General features: G+C 31.5%; 6 protein-coding genes across 7 annotated transcripts; 2 read left to right on the top strand and 4 right to left on the bottom strand.

Moving 5' to 3' along the window:
• Positions 1–344: 344 nt before the first annotated feature.
• On the bottom strand, positions 345–3,556 carry LOC123914219 (protein BUD31 homolog 2). The gene is made up of 4 exons (XM_045965290.1): positions 3,419–3,556; positions 2,557–2,657; positions 2,268–2,455; positions 345–753 (listed from the first exon to the last, which is right to left on the bottom strand). The coding sequence occupies exons 2-4, from the start codon at positions 2,648–2,650 to the stop codon at positions 598–600; spliced, it is 438 nt and encodes a 145-aa protein (XP_045821246.1). The 5' UTR covers positions 2,651–2,657; positions 3,419–3,556; the 3' UTR covers positions 345–597.
• Positions 3,557–6,629: 3,073 nt separating this feature from the next.
• Positions 6,630–7,951, top strand: LOC123914579 (heat stress transcription factor A-5-like). The gene is made up of 2 exons (XM_045965782.1): positions 6,630–6,794; positions 7,655–7,951. The coding sequence occupies exons 1-2, from the start codon at positions 6,630–6,632 to the stop codon at positions 7,949–7,951; spliced, it is 462 nt and encodes a 153-aa protein (XP_045821738.1).
• Positions 7,952–8,953: 1,002 nt separating this feature from the next.
• Positions 8,954–9,481, bottom strand: LOC123914578 (agamous-like MADS-box protein AGL29). The gene has a single exon (XM_045965780.1). It carries the CDS (start codon positions 9,479–9,481, stop codon positions 8,954–8,956), a length of 528 nt encoding a protein of 175 aa, XP_045821736.1.
• Positions 9,482–10,351: 870 nt separating this feature from the next.
• LOC123914218 (heat stress transcription factor A-5-like) lies at positions 10,352–13,939 on the top strand. 2 transcript variants are annotated; one of them, XM_045965289.1, is made up of 3 exons: positions 10,424–10,511; positions 10,546–10,825; positions 12,411–13,939. In XM_045965289.1, the coding sequence occupies exons 2-3, from the start codon at positions 10,589–10,591 to the stop codon at positions 13,632–13,634; spliced, it is 1,461 nt and encodes a 486-aa protein (XP_045821245.1). In that variant the 5' UTR covers positions 10,424–10,511; positions 10,546–10,588; the 3' UTR covers positions 13,635–13,939. The 2 variants fall into 2 exon arrangements, with proteins under 2 accessions (XP_045821244.1, XP_045821245.1); XM_045965288.1 differs by having other exon boundaries at positions 10,352–10,825.
• A 1,690-nt stretch (positions 13,940–15,629) lies between these two features.
• Positions 15,630–16,157, bottom strand: LOC123914577 (agamous-like MADS-box protein AGL29). The gene has a single exon (XM_045965779.1). It carries the CDS (start codon positions 16,155–16,157, stop codon positions 15,630–15,632), a length of 528 nt encoding a protein of 175 aa, XP_045821735.1.
• A 1,658-nt stretch (positions 16,158–17,815) lies between these two features.
• LOC123914576 (agamous-like MADS-box protein AGL29) lies at positions 17,816–18,355 on the bottom strand. The gene has a single exon (XM_045965778.1). It carries the CDS (start codon positions 18,353–18,355, stop codon positions 17,816–17,818), a length of 540 nt encoding a protein of 179 aa, XP_045821734.1.
• Positions 18,356–21,085: the final 2,730 nt, after the last annotated feature.

The following is a 21,085-nucleotide window of genomic DNA, read 5'->3' as shown; positions in this document are numbered from 1 at the left end:
TAGAATTTGTGTAGTAAACTTTTTTAAAATATAAAAATGTCATTTTCAATAGCATTTTTTTTCTTAAACTAGTACCTCAGGTGCACTAGTTAGTAAATTAAATTATCCAATAAAATACTTTGCCGTGTAAATAATTCAATCTAAGTAGATAGAAGTATGTTTCACAAGCCATTGTCACTCAAAACTGAGCACATGTAAATAAGACATGTTTATGTGTTTGTAATGAGCAAGAGCAAGTTTAACATATGAATTAGGGGAAAGGAGGGGCATTAAAAGTTAAAAAGTTGTTTTTTATGTTAATACTTGTTCAATTATTCTAAGCCAAATGCTGAAGCCACCAAGAATTGGCCAAAATACACATGTCAAATCATCAATGTGAAAGTACAGAAAGACCAGTCAGGTTTTGAACTATGCAGATGGTGCCCAATGCCCATAATTAATAATTAACTGATATCCCAATGAATAGTTCTTGTGAAGTTAATAAACATTAATACAACCAGGAGAAGTTGAGCTCCACCAAGGGTTTCAAGAACAGAAAACCAAAAGTACAACAAAACGAGAACAAACCCTCCTCCTGATACTTCAATTGATGTTCAATCAGTCTCCACTTGCACAGCCCTTGCAACCACAGTGAACGCATTCTATAACCTTCTCCTCCCTGAGTTGTTTTGGTACTCTGCAAACACAGGTGGTGGCAAAATTGTGATCGCGTGGCTGCATGCACCTTAAGCAGCATAGACGTTCATAACCAGGCTGCAAATCAAAAACAAAAACATAGTATAAGTGCTCAAATCCAAGAAAGTATAGTAATAATATTACACTGGTAGAATAATTAACTGAAGGCAAGAGGATGGTAGCAGACAATAATTATATTAGTGATTTTCGGAATGTTTCAATAAATGTTGCTAGCCAGTAACAATGACCTAGTAACATCTTAGGAAAAGCAAAACTGCCTAAATAACTGATATTTTCTCGTTTCACCATAAGTCCTCGATCAGAATGAAAATATGACTCTCCAATTGTATCGAGAAGATATAGTAATATAGTATTACTCACAATTATGATATCTTTATATCATCCACTATGATGAATACACAGTTAATATGTCAGAGCATTGCCTTAGCACAGAGGCATTAGCACACAATTTTTTTACTAATATTATACTATAGAACCACAATTAACACATACTTAAGAGCAAAAAAACTCAAAAATAGCTATTCACAACTGGTGTGGTCAGCAGAAGATTTGCACTTTTAGTTCATTCATTGTATGTTGACCTAGTCTATCCTGATCGTGTGAAGGAGAGATTATAGTGAAATCTCCAAAATTTTGTACTTCTTGAAAACATTTCAAGAGATTTGAAGAAACTTGCAAGCGAACTATAAAATTGTTTTGAAGATTTGAAGATGGAATACTAGAGACCTGGGATTGCGGGAATCTAGTGAAGCTTAAGAAAAGTAAGTAGGTCATTTTTACCAAGACAAACACATATTGTTCATTTCTAAGAGACTAAAATGGAGACATACAGAACACCCGTTTGGAACCCCCAAAACCATACTTTGGACAGAAGTTACAGAAGACAGGTTTTTGACTGAACCATGATTTGTGACTTCGCTGCTTCGCGAATGGGAAATGAAACCCGCCATTACTAGTCAGAGGTACTAGGACAGAGGTTCAAGAACTTGACTGCTACTCTTGTTGTGGAGAATTACGGCATATGCTAGTTTTGTTGTACACCGGTGTATGTGAAGATCAATACTTAGTCTTAGATTAGAAGTAGCTCATAGACAAATTGCTTTTGTTGCACGGAATTGTGTGGTATACTAGATTTGTAGGAAAATTATTTTTGCATTATAAGGTGACTTCTTATGGAACAATTTATGATTATTAGACAGCACTGGGTGGTGTTCTATATGCTCAAGTAATTCTTTGTGGTTCTATAGCAATTAGCAAATCTCTGGCAGAAACAAGGAGATTGGATTTTATGGCAGTGTATCTTATGTAGTCCTTAGAGGTGTATGTGGTTGGAGAGAAACACTCATGTATTTAACGTGACTTCAACCCCAAGTTTATTTAGAATGAAGTTAGTCTTTCTTCTTCTTGGTGATATAAGGCTCAAGACAAGCATTGAGTCTGTCTCGGATTTGGATTTCTCACTAACCTCCTGATCAAACTTATTCTATGTTTTCTCAAATGAAATTACTTTTCCTATGGAAAACTATAAAAACAAAAATACTTTCAAAATTCAAATAGCTCATGATAGGTACCTTCTTCCATTTTGCGATTAGATTGCGGTCAGCATATCCTTGATCTAAACAGAACTCATACAATTCTTTAGAAATTTCCTTCCTCCGATGGTAGAGATCAAATACATAGCGACTCTTCTGGTGTGCAATTTTAAATATAGGCCATAACGTCTCGCATTTTCTTTTTCCATCATGTGGATCATTCTCAGCTGCCACATAAAAGATATTACAAAAACATTACTTCCATAGATTTCATAATGAAAATTAAAAATAAAATAAAACAAAATCTAGTAAGAGATAAAATTCCAACCTTCCCTCATCTTTCCTTGAAGTTCGCGGAGTGTTGGCTCAATTAACTCCCAACCTTCCGGATATTTAACTCGGCTTGTCTTTACCTTCGGCATCTTTTATCTGTCAAAGGAAAATATGAAATAGAAGTGATAAGTTTCCCTCATTCTACCAAGTAACAAAAATGAAACTTTTTTTTGAATCAAACAAAAATGACACTTACTCCCTCTGTTCGTTTTTAAGTGTTGTTTTAGATCACGGCACACATGTCGATGCACAATTTTAATCACTAATATATTTAATTATATATTATTAAAAATTATGAAAATTTTATATTTTGAAAATACTCATATGAGACAAATTGAACAATATCTTATAGGCTAACATTTGTTTTTATATATCAATAAAAAAAAATGGTCAAATTCAAAGTAAATTATATGAATAGTTATGCACAAGTTAATTACAAAGCTCAAATTAAGCTAAGCTAGTTATGAAGATAAAGAAAAATCACTTGCAAAACAAGTTAATTACAAAGCTCAAATTAAGCTAAGCTAGTTATGAAGATATTGAAACAAAAATGAATAAATTTTTATAATGTAAGAATCACAGAGAGTAATTGGGGCACAAAATTAGGGAAATACCAAGCATAAAATAAAGGGCAAATGCAATTAAACCTAAATGCTAAAGAAGATGAAAAATAAACAGTTAAATTGAAGCACAGTGAAATCAAGGAGATTGAGATTGTAGCAACGCAATCAAAGTAATAGAAAAATAGTGAGATTGTGGCGATTGTTAGGAGAAAATTTGAGACGGAGTAGCGAATAATTGGATTATGAAGCCAAAATTGCAAAACCTAGCATAGTAAAAAGGTAAAGAGAACCAACCTCACGAGGCAAGGGTTGTTCTATCGGCGGGCGAATACGGTGGTGCAGCTGTGTTGATCGGGCGGAGGCAGAATAGAAGGAACTATGGAGTTCTCTGAAATTTCACACCGATGATGAATATATTCAAAATAGAGGAATTATTTATTTATACTACTCCCTCCGTCCCAAAATATAAGCAAAAAGTGATCAACCAAAGTGGATGTATTTGGTTAAAAATTTAGCCCAAATACATTCATTTTGGTTGACCACTTTTTGCTTATATTTTGGGACGGAGGAAGTATTTGTTATCCGTGAGTTTTTTCTTTTTGGAAAAATTTTGCAATGAAAATTTTATTTATCATTTTAAAAATACAAAAAAAAAAAAACACTAAAAGATGGGCCAAGTCTAACATGAACAAGTGGTGCATGGTGCACAAATTTCGAATAACATTATAACGAATATGAATTTTATAAAATTGGCCGTTGAATCGAAAGATTATATCATATAGATCATCCATAGAAATTTTTAGAAAAATTAAAAATCATTTTATATGTTATTGAGACCCATCAAAATTAATAGTTTATGAATTTTCCTTCTCTGTATTGGGATTGCTCAACCTCTATAAATTTTTAGCAGGCTCGTGGTTTCTCCACTTCAGATTTTCACTCCACCTCAGATTGGATCAACTTGCTCAAGATTGACTATCTTAGGTTAACTCGAAGGTCGACCCTATGGAGTGTGTAGGGTGAGCTACCATGCATGACCTTAAATATTAAGGGGCCTCAGAATTTTTATATAACTCTATTAAGGGGTCTCAAATATTAATACATTTCATCTCATCTCATTTGTTTAAAAGCTTGAGTTAAGGTATTTTGAGGGGTGGGTGAAGGTTTGAAAGTTGATTGATATCAACTTTATTTATTTATTTTTTTGGTAATAAAAAAGGACTAAGTTGAAAAGCAAATCACAAAGCTATTAGGTGAAGCAACTAGGTTTAGTCTAGTGGTGAGGGGTTTGGATAGTACACTATAGGTTTTGGGTTCGATCCTATTAGGCGGAGGAAAGAGACAACCCGCAATCATCAGTTACACTGCCTATTTAAGGGGATGATTATGACCAATAGTTGTTATCTACCGTATCAAATAAGTGGTAATCTTTTGAGCCTCTTTTTTACTAGTATCTTCTGAGTATCTTATCTTATTTTTCATAACTTTTGCCAAATAAACCTATTTGGAGAAGTTAAATATATTATATTAGAGTAGTTAACCATATTATATTAGGGTAGTCAATGTTTCGTCTTTGTAACAATGAGGTTTTAAGTTTTTTTTAGGTAATAAATAAGTCCTAATTTTTTAGCTAACAAATGAAATTCTTGTTACACAGTTACCATTCTTCCGGTTATCCTTCGTTATAGTTGGACCTCAACTATTTGGGCTTCATTGTCCATGTTCCACTTTGCCATCCAAACATTGGTTAATAGTCTGTCATGTTTATTTTTTATTTTTATGTGTAAATCGGGTATTTCTGAGCACAATTGCAAAGACTAATCTCTCAAGTCTTGTGGGATCCAAATTGGCGACAAACTCTTCATAAGAGTTATAACATCGTTGCATGTCTAAGCTAAGGATCGGACCCAAGACCTTAGTTATATTTGATTGAAACGATCTTTCGAGAAAATACTTACACTATCACTACATTGAATTTAGTCACATTAAAAACAGAAATAAAATTTTATATAACAGTAATATACAATAAATCATATATAGTAATTTTCATGTGACTAAATTTAAAAAATTATAGAAAGTATTTTATAATAAATTAAAATCTTTCTATAAAATACTTACACTATTACTACGTTGAATTTTTTTTTTTTGACTCCTACTACATTGAATTTAGTCACCTAAATAACAGAAATATAATTTTATATAAAAACAGTAATATATAATAAATTAAATATAGTAATTGTTATGCAACTAAATTAATTATTTTTATAGAAATTATTTTATACGAGTAATAAATTAAAATTTTATGTGACTAAATTCAGTGTAGTAACAGTATTTTATAAAAAATTGTTTTAATCAAATATATTTAAAAATTTATTTTAAATATTCGCAATTACCGAACCTATCCGTTCAAAATAATGCATTACTTGGACCAAATTTATTCTTTTTGTTTGGTTTTTTGTTGATAATATACACGATTTTTTTACTAATGAATATTTTAAAATAATATATGTATAATTTTTGTTATTATCATTTTTTTAAAGACTTGTTATATGTAAAATTTGACTTAAGATTCGAAAGTCGGCCGGACTATGAAATGTATCAACAACTATATCCTAAAAAATATACATTTTGTTACCAATGGAGTGTTTGTGTGTAATCCAATAAATAATTATTTTGGCTAATGTGTCTGGTGTTGGCAATAAAATTTATACTAAGGTAGTAAATATCACACGCTCTAAGATTAAAGTAGTTGTTTGCTCTCTCCTTGATTGATTTTTGTTTGGTACTTCCTCTGGACACAAATATAAGAAAAAAAAACTTTAAATTTTAGACATAAATATAAGCAAAAGTCAATTAATTTTAAACTAATTAATACTACTATTTCTAATATACCCTTATTTAATCATTTCATTTTTCAAAAGTTTATGTAATTTCCAAGACATAAATCACTTTTCAAAGAGTAATATAGTAAACTTAACTCATGTTTTGCATTAAATCAAGAAAATTAACTTCATTTAACTAAATTTCTTAAACACCGGATAAACAATTATTTTTTCTTATATTTGTGTCTGGAGGGAGTAGTTGGCTTGCTACTAACATTATAGAAAACGTCAACAACAATCAACCTATGTAATGTCAAACACACCCTTCAAGTCAAACCCCTCTCTCTCTGTCTCTCTCTCTCTCTCTCTCTCATCAAAAATATACATTTTATTGCCAATTGAGTGTGTGTATAATCAAATAAACAATTATTTTGGCTAATGTGTTAGGTGTTGGTGATAAAATTTATGCTAAGGTAATAAATATCACACATTCTAAGACTAAAATGGTTGTTTGCTCTCTCATTGATTGATTTTTGTTTGCCAGCTGGCTTGCCACCAGCATTATAGAAAACGTCAACAACAATAAACCTATGCAACGTCAGACACACTCTTAAGTCAAACCCCTCTCTCTCTCTTTCTCTTTTCTCTCTCACTCTCTCACTCTCGATCCATTTTGTTACGAAATGGAAGTTGCTCTGCTCTCTTCATTTGTCGTTGACGAAGGAGATTTGGCTGCGTTTCTTGTGAAGACATATGACATTGTGAACGATCCCAACACAAACGAGATTGTTTCATGGAGCTCTACCAACAACAGCTTCGTTGTTTGGAACCCGACTGAATTTGCTCGTGTTATCCTCCCGGCCTATTTCAAGAGTAACAATTTCTCAAGCTTCACCCGTCAACTCAATACCTATGTGTGTCACCTTTTCCTTCTCTATTCTCCGATTCATTTCATTTTTTTTTTCTGATTAACTTGCCTTTCACTTTGTTTTTATTTCATTTGAATGTTTAATTGTATTTGCATAATTTCATTCAATTGTGTCTTCAACAAATTTCAGTTATCATATATGAATTTTGACGATCGTTATGAGGTTGATGAAAAAAACTGCTTAGTAAGATAGGAATTAGGAAGACCTATAAAATCGAATTTGACGTAGTCTATCTAGGATAAAAATTTAGTTGAGGTTAAAATGTTGAGACTTGAGAATCTTGAAAGATGAGATGTATTTGTGTGTGCTATATAGGGGTTAAAATTTTCTCAAGAAAAGTTTTTGCAGCATCTTAGTAACAGTGTATATATCAAGTAATGAATAAATCATCAATTTAGTTTCTGAAGTATCGTCCTATCTTTTATTTAGTCCCTAAATTATATAAATATATTAAGTAATCTCAAAAACATATGTAATTTGTCATTTTAGTTCTAAAGTATATCAACATCTGACAATTTAGTCCATAACATCTTGATAAATGGATTAAATTGACAGATTTTAGATTACTTATTATATTTAAATAAATTTATGGACTAAATCGATAGAGTGATAGTTTATGAATTAAATTGACGATATACTAATCCAGTAATCAAATAAGAGTGACACAAAACTCAGACTTGTTTGGCAATACAAAAATAAGCAAGATGTGATTCATTTAGAAAAGCAACTTTTAGTTTTAATTTGTTATGATTCAATATTTATGTGTTCTTTATTATCAGGGATTTCGAAAAATACATGATGGGCAATGGGAGTATGCTAATGAAAATTTTATAAAAGATCAAAAACATCTTCTGAAGAACATACAACGTAAGGACAGTCATCATCCTCGAGATTATGATGAACTAATAGAGAAAATCAACAATCATCAAAAGAGAACAAATCTTCGCATCGAACGTTTTCAGCAACGATTGGATGCTATGGAGACCATGCAGAAAAATTTGATGAACTTATTTGAGAAAGCTATTCAGAATCCTTCTTTTGTTGGTCAACTTTCTGACAAATTTGCATCAGGTTGATGATGATCATGTGCTGTCTTCTCATGCATTTGCTATCAGTATGAAGCTTTTTATTTCTTTCTGGATAGATCAGTATGAACTGTGACGCTAAATAGTATGAACTATGAAGCTAATTAAATAAAATAAGGATTTCTTTATGAAGCTTTTTTTTATCACAATGATTTGTTTATCTCTATTTGCAATGAAATTGTTATGTTTCTCAATCTTCCAAGTTTATATGTTTTTGTTTTGATGGATAAGTTTACAAACTTATTTTTTTTATACAAATAAGTTTACAAACTTTAAAAGTGTTGCTAACAAATGAAAAGCTTTGAAAGTATTGCTAACAAAATGACGATATGAGCGAGCATTACTTACATCGATTTGAATTTTGTGCTGTTATAGGAGGACATTGTAACAGATTAGGATTGCCTAATCTAAAATATGTGGTTAAGATTGTTTATAGTGATTTTATAATTGCATTAATCTTAATCATCCAATCTATAGTTCACGGTTTAGATGCAAAATAATATAAAAATTTGTGCTTTATTAGGCAGTCCTGGTCCCTACTTACACAACAATAATTTTTGAACATTTTTTGTGAATAAAAAGAGGTTACGCCCGACAACACGAACACAATACGAACCAAGAAAAGTAGGAAATTCCAGAACGAGTTATTAGAGTTATTGTCACCTAACATAGCAAGGGAGGCAAAGTTAGGAACTATGAAGAAAATTTAAGACCATCAGACCTATTAAACCCAAACTCAGTCAATTACAGATTCAATCAATGATTTAGTCATCAACGTTGCAGATCGGACTGCAGAGTGTGTGAGTTTTATTTCTACCAATTAAAATATAAAAATAATAAAAAAAACACTTTATTCAACACTCATAGATTTCAAAGAAATAAGGAACACAGGCAACAACATTTCAAAGAGACAAAGGAACATACTTTATTCTTAAAAAAGGGAACAAAAACTAAAATTTGATTTAGGCTATAAAAACATCGATTTTGCCTAATTTATTCACTTTTTGCAGATTTTGTGTTAACCCCCACCACTGGCTCCTTAGCAAGAAGCATCATACATTCTGATATCTCAAGATCACTAAGACGCAACTTTACCTTGTCTTGAAACTCTTTATACGAATCTTTCAATTCTTCAAGACTAGAGAGTGTTGTCACTTCATTTTGCTTAAGGATCTCATCATACGTCTCCATCTGCTTTTCACCTTCACGGATCTGGGCCAACACCTCATCAAGTTCCAGATTCAGCTCTTCCATATTGAAAGCATCATACGAGGGGTCTCCTTCAGAGTCACTTGGTTCATGATTTTGTTGAAGATACTTGGCCGCAACAACGTCAACTCCTGGGTGCCCAAAAGAGTAAGGCTTATTCCCCGGAGAAAACATGACAATAGCAACTTCTGCTCCACACAAAATAGACAATTCATTTGCTTTTTTGAATAATCCTAATCGACGTTTTGAGAATGTAACTTGCCTCATGTTGGGGTCTCTTACAGACTCAATCTCAATTTTGCGACGACCCATGATTCTTTCACATGTTTCACACAATTACCCACTAATTTATACAAAAAATATATTAGTTTGACTATTAAATTTTATATTTTATTAGTTTGACTATTAACACAACATTTATGAATATATATTATATATAAAAAATAATTTAATAATATATTTGATCTATTTAATAATATGTTCTCTTTGAATAATGGATGAATTTGGTCTATAATATAGATTAGATTCATCAGTTATTCAACAAATCTAAAAAGTACTATTTTACTTGTAATTAATGATAAAGGGAGTGATTATTAATATAGTGATGCGCTCAGCTTAGCAAGACAATCAACACTAACATTCTCTTCGCCCAACGTATGAGCAAGAACAAACTGACAATCTAAATACTAGGGTTAAATATGTTTTTAATCCTTATAAATATCTCAAATTTCATTTTTAATCTCTATAAAAAAAAGGGTAAAATATGTTTTCAATCTATACTTTTATATTGAGTTTTGGTTTTCGTCCCTATACTTTAAAATTATTCTTTTTAGTCCCCAATTAATTTTCTGTTTTGATTTTAGTCTCAAAAGTTAGGTCAACTGTTAGTTGACTAACGGAAGTCCACGTGGCGGTGACACATTGAATTTTGTTGACATGTGGCATCTTACATGGACTACCGTCTACCACGTCAGACTTTTTTTTTAAATAAAAAAAAAATTTATTTAAAAAATTTGATTTAATAATTATTTTTACTATTTATTAATAAAAAAATAACAATAAAGCTTCTTCTACTTTGTCTTTTGCAGAAAAACTACCTTGTTGCTTATATAATTCAAAATTTTTGTTAAAAAGATTTCTATAAAATATTATAAACATGAATACAAAATTTTATCAAAAATAGTAGAGTTGGTTTAAAAGTTACTGTTAAAACCAAACGCATATTAAAACAGTTGTTTGGTCTCTCTCTCTTTTGGTTGATTTTTGTTTGGCAGCTGGCTATATAGCAAACGCCAACAACGACCAGCCTACGCAAGCACAGACTCACCCTTTCAAGTCAAACCTCTCTCTCTCTCTCTCTCTCTCTCTCTCTCTCTCTCTCTCTCTCTCTCTCTCCAGAAAGATCCATTCCGTTACTAAATGGAAACTGCTCCGCTCTCATCGGCTACCGCTGCCGGAAACGGTGGAGGTCCGGCACCGTTTCTTCAGAAAACGTATGACATGGTGAACGATCCCAGCACAGACGAGATCGTTTCATGGAGCTCTACCAATAACAGCTTCATCGTTTGGAATCCTCCTGAATTTGCTCGCGTTCTTCTTCCAACCTATTTCAAACACAATAATTTCTCCAGCTTCATTCGTCAGCTCAATACTTATGTATGTTAACTCTTCCTTCTTCATTCTCCAATTCATTTCAATTTTTTTCTGATTAATTTGAATTTGAGTGTTTTTTATATTTTATTTGAATGTTTGTTGTATTGTGTAATTTGATTTGATTGTGTTTTCATGGAATTTTAATTATTTGATATGGATGATGATGATTATTGAGGTTGATAAAAAAAATTGCTTACTAAATTAGGATAATATTAGGAAGAGCTTCGAATTTGAATTTGATGGAGTCTATCTAGGGCAAAAACTTAGTTGATGTTAAAAATTATTGGATATGGATTTGATGTAGTCTATTTGATTGAGTACACAAGTCCTAACTCAATTAGCAAAAAATGCCAAAACTGTTAGGCCGGAACCCATTATCGGGGTTGGAACCTTGGATTAATGGCTTTGCCATTTCGTCTGTCTACCCAAAAAAATGATGAGATTTGAGAATCTTGAAAAGTTTATGCAGCATATTGGTAATGGTATACCTGGTATTAATAAATCATCAAGTCTGTTCCTTAAGTATCACCCTATCTTCAGTTTAGTCCTAAACCATAAAAATATATTAAGCAGTTCCAAAAGTATTGAAATGTGTCAATTTAGTTTATAAAGTATATCAACATTTGTTAATTTAGTCCCTAACATCTTAATAGTAGGGCCTAAATTCACGGATTTCATATACTTTAGGGACTACTTATTGTTATTGTATTTATGTAGTTTAGGGACTAAATTAGATAATGAGTGGTAGTTTAGGGACTAAATTGAAGAAGTGATAGTTTAGGGACTAAATTTATGGTTTACTCATCTCTAGTAAGCAAATAAGAGTGACAAAAAACTCGTACTTGTTTTGCAAAACAAACAAGCAGGATGAGAAAAAAAGTTCATGAATGTGTCACGAACGGAAAATCACTAATTAGAAGCTCATGGGCAATTGTTGAATTTAAAGGATATTGACTTTAAAGTTTCCATACCACTCATGATGCGTTTGTGATGTTATTTCTCGTGACATTATAGTGGAAAAAAAATTAGATTGTTTTTCTGTTTTTTCCTAATAACTACACAAATACTACCTTATTTTCAAATCTTTCACATGACACATTATGGGTGTTTTTGGAACCCTAATCCTTGAATTTCCCCATTAATTGCAAACTCTATCCCAAATTTTGATTGTTCATTACTACTTCTCTTCTGCATCGTAGACTTCTCAGGAATCTAGATTTACATTTATTGATATGATGACACCAAAATTGGGAACATCTTACCATGGTAAATTTTTATTGAACTAGTAGAAATTGATATCTAAGTATTAGATAGTGTTGGAAAATACAGTATAAATCATGCACTTATAGCATTGATTCAAAACTAAATCCCACTGCCAGATTTGCTCCCGAAGTTTTTATGTGTGAAATAAAGAATATGCTTTTAAAGATTTAATCGTAAATCATTCAAACAATGTTGTGGACCTTATGGCTTAAATGATAGTAATTAATTGTTTATGGGCATTGATGTTATTGCTTAAAGTGTTTAGAGAAGCAACTTTTAGGTTTTAATTTGTTGTGATTCATTTATGTGTGTGCTTTATTATCAGGGATTTCGAAAAACACATGCTGAGCGTTGGGAGTTTGCTAATGATGATTTTATAAAAGATCAAAAGCATCTTCTGAAGAATATACACCGCAGGAAACCTATACACAGTCATAGTAATCCTCCAGGTTCTGTTGTAGATCCTGAAAGGGCGTCATATGATGAACAAATAGAGAAACTCTCACGCGAGAAAAGTTCTCTTGAATCCAATCTCTTAAGCTACAAACACCATCACTCAAAAACAAAGCTTCACCTGGATGAATTTCAGCAGCGTTTGGATGGTATTGAGAACAGGCAAAAAAAATTGCTGAACAACTTTGAGAAGGCTCTTCAGAATCCTTCTTTTGTTGATCAACTTTTGCGCAAAATCGAGTTCATGGATTTGGCGGCATTAAATAAGAAAAGGAGATTGCCTGAGGTTGACCACGTGCAGCCTGTTGCTGAAGGTAGCTTGGTTGACAATCATAGCAATTTTCGACCGGAATTTGGAAATGTTTTCCAACAAGATTTCTCAAACAAACTCAGACTGGAATTGTCACCAGCTGTCTCAGATATGAACTTGGTATCAGGTAGCACACAGGGGTCAAATGAAGATGAGGAAATCCCACAGAAGAACCTTTCTGATGGAGAACTAAAAGGAACACAGACAAGAACTGGCCTTGCTTTTGCGTCTGAAACAGTAGATCTTGCAGATACTGGGACGTCTTTTACTTTTAACATGGATTCGTGTTTGTCACGAAGAGCAACAACTACTGAGAACCCAAATCTTCACTCTCTGGAGCCAAGTAGTGAAGAAGGTGATAGCCATATATCCTGCCAACTGAATTTAACTTTGGCATCTTGTCCATTGGAATTCAACAGGAATTCATACTCCGCCCGATCACCCCAAATAGACTGTCAAGAAATTGGCAATTTGGCAGAATCAAGAGTTACCGTCATTGGTAAAGAATCTGAAAGTGGAGTTTCCTTAAACCGAATTGTGGCTAACGGGGTTATCAGTTTAGCTTCACCGCAGGAGGCTTCAGGTAACGGCCAAGTCAAACCAGCTGCTCCACATGCAGTGAATGACGTGTTTTGGGAACAGTTCCTCACTGAAAGACCAGGCTGTTTAGACAATGAAGAGGCAATATCCAACTATCGAGCAAATCCATATGACGAGCAAGAGGAAGGGCGAGCAGTTCATGGAATCTCCAGTAACATCAAGAATATGGATAATCTCACACTTTGAGCATGCTGTCTTGGAACACCTGTTCTACTAATGGTACACGAGATACACACGGTTAATACTAATATGACTCGAAACTTGTCAGCAAGTTGTTTTGCAAGCGTGCTGAAACTATTTCATGTATAAATATGTTAGTCATTTTTAGACTGAAGCATGCATTGTCAATGAGCTTCTTGGCAGTGTTGTAAATATTCTTTGAATGGTTTTTACAAGTGTTGTAAACTTGAGAAGTCTAACACTACACGATTATGAATATATACAACTTGTATATATTCAAGTTTTGAATGGTTTTCACAAACATTATTAACTTATAAAGTCTTCGACTATGCCGTTTTTCTTCATGTTTGCTCAGAATACAGTATTTTTTTAATATGAATTTTATACTTCAAGTTCATAACATGATGCAAAGTTTGTGATTGAATCCGCAACCAACACAGCTTGGAAACAGGGTGATGTGATCAAGATGCATAATCCTATTTTTGGTTTATATATGTTTTTAAACCCCACAAATATACAATTTTTGGTTTGAAAGTTTTGATAACATTTTAAAAGTTGTTGAACAAAAAATTTGTACTGCTTATTATTTAATAATAAAGAAGCATAATCCCTTGTACCAAAAAAAAAAGAAGCATAATCCCTTCATTAAAAAAACTTATGTCCTCACCCCCTAAAAATTAACATGCCTGAATGGGCAAAACAAAATGGTTCCTTTGGTGAATTTGGTGAGGTTGATGGCGATGAGTTCAATTTCACACGGGGAGAGGATACCTATAAAAATGTTAGCATTTCAACGTTCAAGTCACTAATTATAATGAATGATGTGCATAACCATTTTTTGTCATTTATCTGCTATGGGCAATGTACCGTAAGTATATGATGTTCCTGTGGAAGTGTTCATTCATTCGATGTGGGTGAGACTGCTTGAGTGTGATATGCCTTAGTGATGGGAGAGAGATATCAAGTTTAATAGCTCCGGAAAATAATAATATTTTCAAAACCAATGAAGCATATACATGGATGATGCGTATCAATATTTTTTTTTTTTTCATTACAAGTCATGAGATGAAATGCTCGTACCGGTGTATCAAATATATATCATATACAATTCAAATGTTATTTTGACGTATCGTGCTTCAAAGTTGAAAACTAAACGCACACATACTAAGGGTCCTTTTGACGAAACTTTTTTTGAGCTTATGCAAATAGTTATGCAATATAAATTAAGTTTTATGTTATTTTATAAGTTCATATTAGTCAAAATTGTAATTTTATAAGCTATTTTATCATAAACTACCTTGACAAACTTATAATAATATATAAAAATTGCATAAGTTGTTTGCATAAGCTCTAAATAAGAGGAAAAAAAGTCAGGTCAAACGATACCCAACTCAAAGTGATAAAAAAAATTAGACAGTGTAGCCGGCCCTAGTTTTCTCTCTTGAGAAAACAAAATTCTTCCCTTTTTTTTTCTTTCTAAATACTCTTTCTCCTTTGTTCATCGGGGAGGAATATTTTAGGTCATTTTTGGCCTAGAATCGCCCCTCTACATCTATTTTTTTCCTTCTTATTTTAATATAAATAAGTGATCTTCATATTTATCAAGTTTTTTCTTTTATGTTTTTTTTTGTATGTGTGTGATTTCGTTGTCTAAGTGAGGTGTTTTGTTGTTGGCTGTCTTGTGCGGTGCTATTTGATTTCTCGTATTGTTGTGGTGTTGATTTGATTTTTATTGAAATATTTGCTCCAGTCAATTACATATTCAATCAATGATTTGAGCATCAACGTTGCAGATCGGACTGCAGAGTATGTGAGTTTGATTTCTACCAATTAAAAAATAAAAATTATAAAAAACACTTTATTCGACACTCATAGATTTCAAAGAAATAAGGAACACTGGCAACAACATTTCAAAGAGACAAAGGAACATACTTTATTCTTATAAAAGGGAACATAAACTAAAATTTGATTTAGGCTAGAAAAACATCAATTTTGCCTAATTTATTCACTTTTTGCAGATTTTGTGTTAACCCCCACCACCGGCTCCTTAGCAAGAAGCATCATACATTCTGATATCTCAAGATCACTAAGACGCAACTTTACCTTGTCTTGAAACTCTTTATACAAATCTTTCAATTCTTCAAGACCAGAGAGTGTTGTCACTTCATTTTGCTTCAGGATCTCATCATAAGTCTCAGTCTGCTTTTCACCTTCACGGATTTCGGCCAACACCTCATCAAGTTCCAGATTCAACTCGTCCATGTTGGAAGCATCAGAAGAAAGGTCTCCTTCCGAGTCACTTGGTTCAGGATCTTGTTGAAGATATTTAGCCGCAACAACATCAACTCCTGGGTGACCAAAAGAGTACGGCTTATTCCCTGGAGAAAACATGACTATAGCAACTTCTGCTCCACATAAAATAGACAATTCATTTGCTTTTTTGAATAAACCCGATCGACGCTTTGAGAATGTGACCTGCCTTGTGTTGGGATTTTTCACCGACTCAATCTCAATTTTGCGACGACCCATGATTCTTTCACATGTTTCACACAATTACCTACTAATTTATACAAAAATCTATTAGTTTGACTATTAAATTTTATATTTTATTAGTTTGACTATTAACACAACATTTATGAATATATATTATATTTAATGATACACTCTCTCTGAATAATGGATGAATCTGGTCTATAATATAAATTAGATTCATTGGTTATTCAATAAGCTTAAAAAGTACATTGTTGCTTGTAATTAATTGTAATGGGAGTGTTTATTATTATATTGAAAATCGATAAAAAAAATTAATTGAAAATTATAAAAATAATATTTTAAAAAAAACTCACAAATTTTAATTGATAACTTGGAGAATGCTAATGCACACCCTTTTTTTTTTTAATGAAGGTGTGCAATAGCAACATGCATCTTAGGATGTATTTAACTATTTTTAGTTATCATTTGCTAACACACCTTCTAAAAAGTAGGTGGATTTATTATAGCAAATGTTTATAGGAGTTACTAACTTACACTCATTTATTTTTATTTTTTTTGAAGAAGCTAAATTATCCCACCCAAATTACCAATGCACCAACCCAAGTGGGTTTACACTCATTTATTTTTTAAAAGAAATGTTTTATCAACATCCACCTCAAGTTATATTTAACTACTTTTTATTTAAAATAACTTGCTAACACACACCTTTTAAAAAATGATTGGGTGTGCACGTTATCAAATCTCTATATATTTTAATAAAATTATTTTAATTCCCCCTTATTTTAACCTTGTTTTTATTTGTGTCTAGTGGCAGCCAACTTGAGAATGTTTACTGTACAAACAAGGGACCAAAAATCTCAAGAACGTCCCGGTGTGTGTGAGATCAGACATAAGTTTGAGACGAGTGCACACCGCTGTATATATATATATATATATATATATATATATATATATATATATATATGTGTGTGTGTTTGTGTGTGTGTGTGTGTGTGTGTTTTGAGAAATGAATTTTCTCATGTATGATTTCAACATGAGACAAAAAGGGCAATCTCTTATTATTCAAACTCAATTCATTTAGTTGTCAAAAAATAACTCAATTCATTTAAAAAAAAATTCTCCTTTTAAATGGTGATATATCATATTTTACTCCTTCATGTTAAAATTACAAATGAGATATCCATTCTCGTACATTTGGAACCAAAATTTTGGTAAACTATAAAACTTTAGTGAAGACTATAAAAACTTAACCTTATAACCTCAAGATGTTGAGCTTAAATCTCCTCAATAACAATTAAAAAATAGTCATAGTGTCGCTGATTAATACAATTTTCCACTCCCAATTTTATTTTTTAAAAAAAATATACTTCGTCAATCAACAACTTATAAGAGATTAGTCAATTTCTCGAACTGCTGTACAATATTTCAAAACTAAACACGCACACACAATATTTCAGAATAGTTTGTGAATTTTTGTGCAACTAGAGTGTGTGAATATAAATCTTATTGAATTCAATTTCTACCAATTAAAAAATAAAATTTAAAACAAACACTTTATTCTATACTCAAAATTTTCATCCCTGACTCTCTTTAACTATTAGGACATGGGCAACAAGATTTTAAAGAGACCAGAGAAAATAAATTATTCCAAAAAAGGAAACATAGACTAAAATTAGTTTTCATGTTAAAAAATATCAACTTTTTCTTCTATTCTTTTTTGTAGATTTTGCTTTAACCCCAACAACTGGCTCTGTAGCAAGAAGCAACAAATATTCTGATATTTTGAGATCACTAAGTCTCAATTTCACCCAATTTTGAAGTTCTTTATATGAATTTATCAATTCTTCAAGGTCAAAGAGTGTTGTCACGTCATTTTGCTTTAGGATCTTATCATATGCCTCAGTCTGCTTTTCAACTTCACGAATTTGGGTCAATACCTCTACAAGTTCTAGATTCAACTCGTTCATATTGGAAGCATCAAAAGAGGGGTCTCCTTCGGAGTCACTTGATTCAGGATCTTGTTGAAGATACTTGGCCGCGACAACATCAACTTCTGGGTGACCAAATGAGTATGGCTTATTCCCTGGAGAAAACACGACAATAGCTACTTCTGCTCCACTCAAAATAGATAATTCATTTGCTTTCTTGAATAGACCTGTTCGACGCTTTGAGAATGTGACTTGTCTTGTGTTTGAGTTTCTCACCATCTCAATCTCAATTTTACGACGACCCATGATTCTTTCACCTATTTCACACAATTACCTACTCAAAGAGTGATTGTAATGGTTGTGGGTATATGTTACCCCAACACCCTTATTTATGTATACACGTTGGAAAAAAGGTTCATTGTTTCTTTGCGAGTTATAGATATTATTTTACTAATATTGAAATTTTAATTATCATTCCAAATTTTATAAAATTTCCCGTAAATGTTTTTGGTATGTAATTTCTTATTTGGTTTTAATTCATAATTGTACTATTACTAAAAATGCAGACATATATATTGGATTTATTTGAAAACAAGAAATATAAATCCTTTTTTTATTGAACAAATTTTATTTTTAGTTGATATTATCATAAAGTTTATAAATATAGATAGAATTTATTGTGTATTGGTCAAAAAAGTTGTTGACGTACATTGGTCAATTTTATAAATATAGAAAGAATTTATTGTATATATTGGTCAAGCTTGCGCCAACTTTTATCATATATAATTTCCTAAGCGAGCTGTTCATAGGATGAACGGTTTAAATTAATTTATATAATGTAGTTTTTTTTTTTCAAATTCTTTTTTTTTTACGGAAAATAAAAATATTTATTCATTCCAATAATTGATAGAATACATCAGAAGCAAATACAAATTCAACATTGCTAAAAAAAATGATGAATCTGCGAACAAACTTACAACATACAAGTTAATAGCATACAACGACAAATTGCCTACAAATAATATGATAAAATCAAAGTGACAGGAATGTTTATAGTTCCGGATTTGCAACGTTGACGCATAAATCATTGATTGAATCTGCAATTGATTGACGTTGATCTTTCAATATAAACTGAAGAACACCGCAACAAGCCGAAAAATCAAACAGCGTCGTACCAAGACGACGACCAACAAAACGCCGCACTCAGACGACGACACCACAACAAAAGAAAGAAACTAAAAACACAATAAATGTGAAATCACTTATTTAAATTAAAAGAGAGAAAGAAAAAAAAATGCAAAGGGGCCATTTTTCGTGACACATGCAATTTATATTATTAAAATAATAATAAAGGTGTAGATTTCTATTGGACTTCCTCCGGTACCGGAGATGATCCATGCTCGTCATTTTAGGCCAAGAATGACCTAAAATCACCCCCTTACCCGTGAAGGAAGAAGAAAAAACTCAAAGAAAGAATGAAAAACTAGGGCCAGCTTTCTTTCAAATTCTAATTATCTAAAAAACAGTCATAATCTTATCTTTCCAAGGAAAACATTCATAGAAAAATATTTAGAAGGAATAAAGAGAAGGAAAAAAAGTCTCAGAGACACTAGACTAAGAGAAGGAAAAAAGTTGGGTTTGAATTCCGGACTCACCATTTATTTATCTTTAAGATAGAATTTCTAGTTACTAGACAACCTGATAAAAAAACGAAAAATATCGTACCAAAAAAGGAAAAAGAGAAGGACAAAATTCATTGAAAAAAAAAACTTGTAACATCCCTTAGCATTAAGTAGAAGCAAAAGGACAAAAACGATTTTTAAATTCAATGACCATTGACCAAGATTTAGTCATGCATCGAATCACTAATTAATTTTTTATTTATTTAGAAAATTGAAAAAATGTTCAGTGAGTTTAGCTCAATTGATAGGACATTACATTATACTGTATATGTAAGGGACTGAAATTCGTAGCCACTAGACTATTTAAAAGAAAGAAAAAAAATTACCTACAATAGGAAATAGTGATTGTAATGGTGCAATATACGGTGGCCTTGTGCACTATAGACAACACTTTTTTTTTAACCCAAGAAGATACATATAAAATATATTGATAATTTAATTGCAACATCACGAAAGTGTAAATACAAAAATAAATAAATTGATATTTGATTTTTTAAGCAAATAATAAGGGTAAAACCATAAAATTGAAGGAAAAAAAAGATAAGCTATGCAAGCTATTGAATTAACTTATCAAAATAAGTTATAATTAAGCTAATAAAAAGAAATTCTAAACTTGTGAAAAAAAATATTACCAAACAAGTTTTTTTTTTTAATACCAACTCATATAATTATACTAACCTATAAAGATATATCTCATAAACCCAAAATTTGGCATTGTAAAATGGAACCATAATTTAAGGTTACTGTAGGTAAATACTAGTGTTAGACATAACATCAAGAGACAAATATTTAATTTATTGAATAAATTTTGTTTTTTACGATGTTTGGTGAAAATAAATGTTATTTTGTTATTTTAAACAACTTATGCATATAATAAAAAGTTGTTATATTTAATAAGCGACAAAAAATTTATTTTTTATCCAGTCTCTTAACACTTGGTTTGTCCAATCCCAAAATATTTTTCAAATCAAATACAGTACGATTGAAATTATTTTATTATCTTTTATATTTTACCATATCAAATGCAAGAAAGAAGAAAGTGTGAAGCCACTTTTAAGAGTTGTTTATCTCGTATGCTAGTACACCAACCACCCGCACCCCACCAACCTCTTGTCTTAGGATAGTTAGGATTAGTAACCCAATGGGAAAGATAAACCTACTTTTATATTATTTTTTCATTATTTATTGATGAATATAAAAAACATGTCTGTTTTTTAATTTTATGTTACAGAGGTTAATTATAGATTTCTATTCATAAAAGTAACAAGATAATAAACTATATTTTTTTAATTATATCTTTTAATTTTATCCCATTTACTTTATAAAAATATTTTTTATTTTTTATTTTTTTTTG

This window comes from Trifolium pratense, linkage group LG3 (assembly GCF_020283565.1).
Source record: "Trifolium pratense cultivar HEN17-A07 linkage group LG3, ARS_RC_1.1, whole genome shotgun sequence".
Classification (NCBI taxonomy): domain Eukaryota; kingdom Viridiplantae; phylum Streptophyta; class Magnoliopsida; order Fabales; family Fabaceae; genus Trifolium; species Trifolium pratense.
This window is presented reverse-complemented; position numbering and strand designations above follow the sequence as displayed.

What these genes read in the sequence shown, in the direction of transcription:
- LOC123914579 (XM_045965782.1), top strand. Translation starts at nt 6,630, where the DNA reads ATGGAAGTTGCTCTGCTCTCTTCATTTGTCGTTGACGAAGGAGATTTG. An exon ending in ACCCGACTGAATTTGCTCGT is followed by an intron (nt 6,795 to 7,654) that starts GTTATCCTCCCG and finishes CTTTATTATCAG; the next exon opens with GGATTTCGAAAAATACATGA.
- LOC123914576 (XM_045965778.1), bottom strand. Translation starts at nt 18,355, where the DNA reads ATGGGTCGTCGTAAAATTGAGATTGAGATGGTGAGAAACTCAAACACA.
- LOC123914219 (XM_045965290.1), bottom strand. Translation starts at nt 2,650, where the DNA reads ATGCCGAAGGTAAAGACAAGCCGAGTTAAATATCCGGAAGGTTGGGAG. An exon ending in TCAAGGAAAGATGAGGGAAG is followed by an intron (nt 2,456 to 2,556) that starts GTTGGAATTTTA and finishes TTTATGTGGCAG; the next exon opens with CTGAGAATGATCCACATGAT. An exon ending in TAATCGCAAAATGGAAGAAG is followed by an intron (nt 754 to 2,267) that starts GTACCTATCATG and finishes TTTGATTTGCAG; the next exon opens with CCTGGTTATGAACGTCTATG.
- LOC123914577 (XM_045965779.1), bottom strand. Translation starts at nt 16,157, where the DNA reads ATGGGTCGTCGCAAAATTGAGATTGAGTCGGTGAAAAATCCCAACACA.
- LOC123914578 (XM_045965780.1), bottom strand. Translation starts at nt 9,481, where the DNA reads ATGGGTCGTCGCAAAATTGAGATTGAGTCTGTAAGAGACCCCAACATG.
- LOC123914218 (XM_045965288.1), top strand. Translation starts at nt 10,589, where the DNA reads ATGGAAACTGCTCCGCTCTCATCGGCTACCGCTGCCGGAAACGGTGGA. An exon ending in TTCGTCAGCTCAATACTTAT is followed by an intron (nt 10,826 to 12,410) that starts GTATGTTAACTC and finishes CTTTATTATCAG; the next exon opens with GGATTTCGAAAAACACATGC.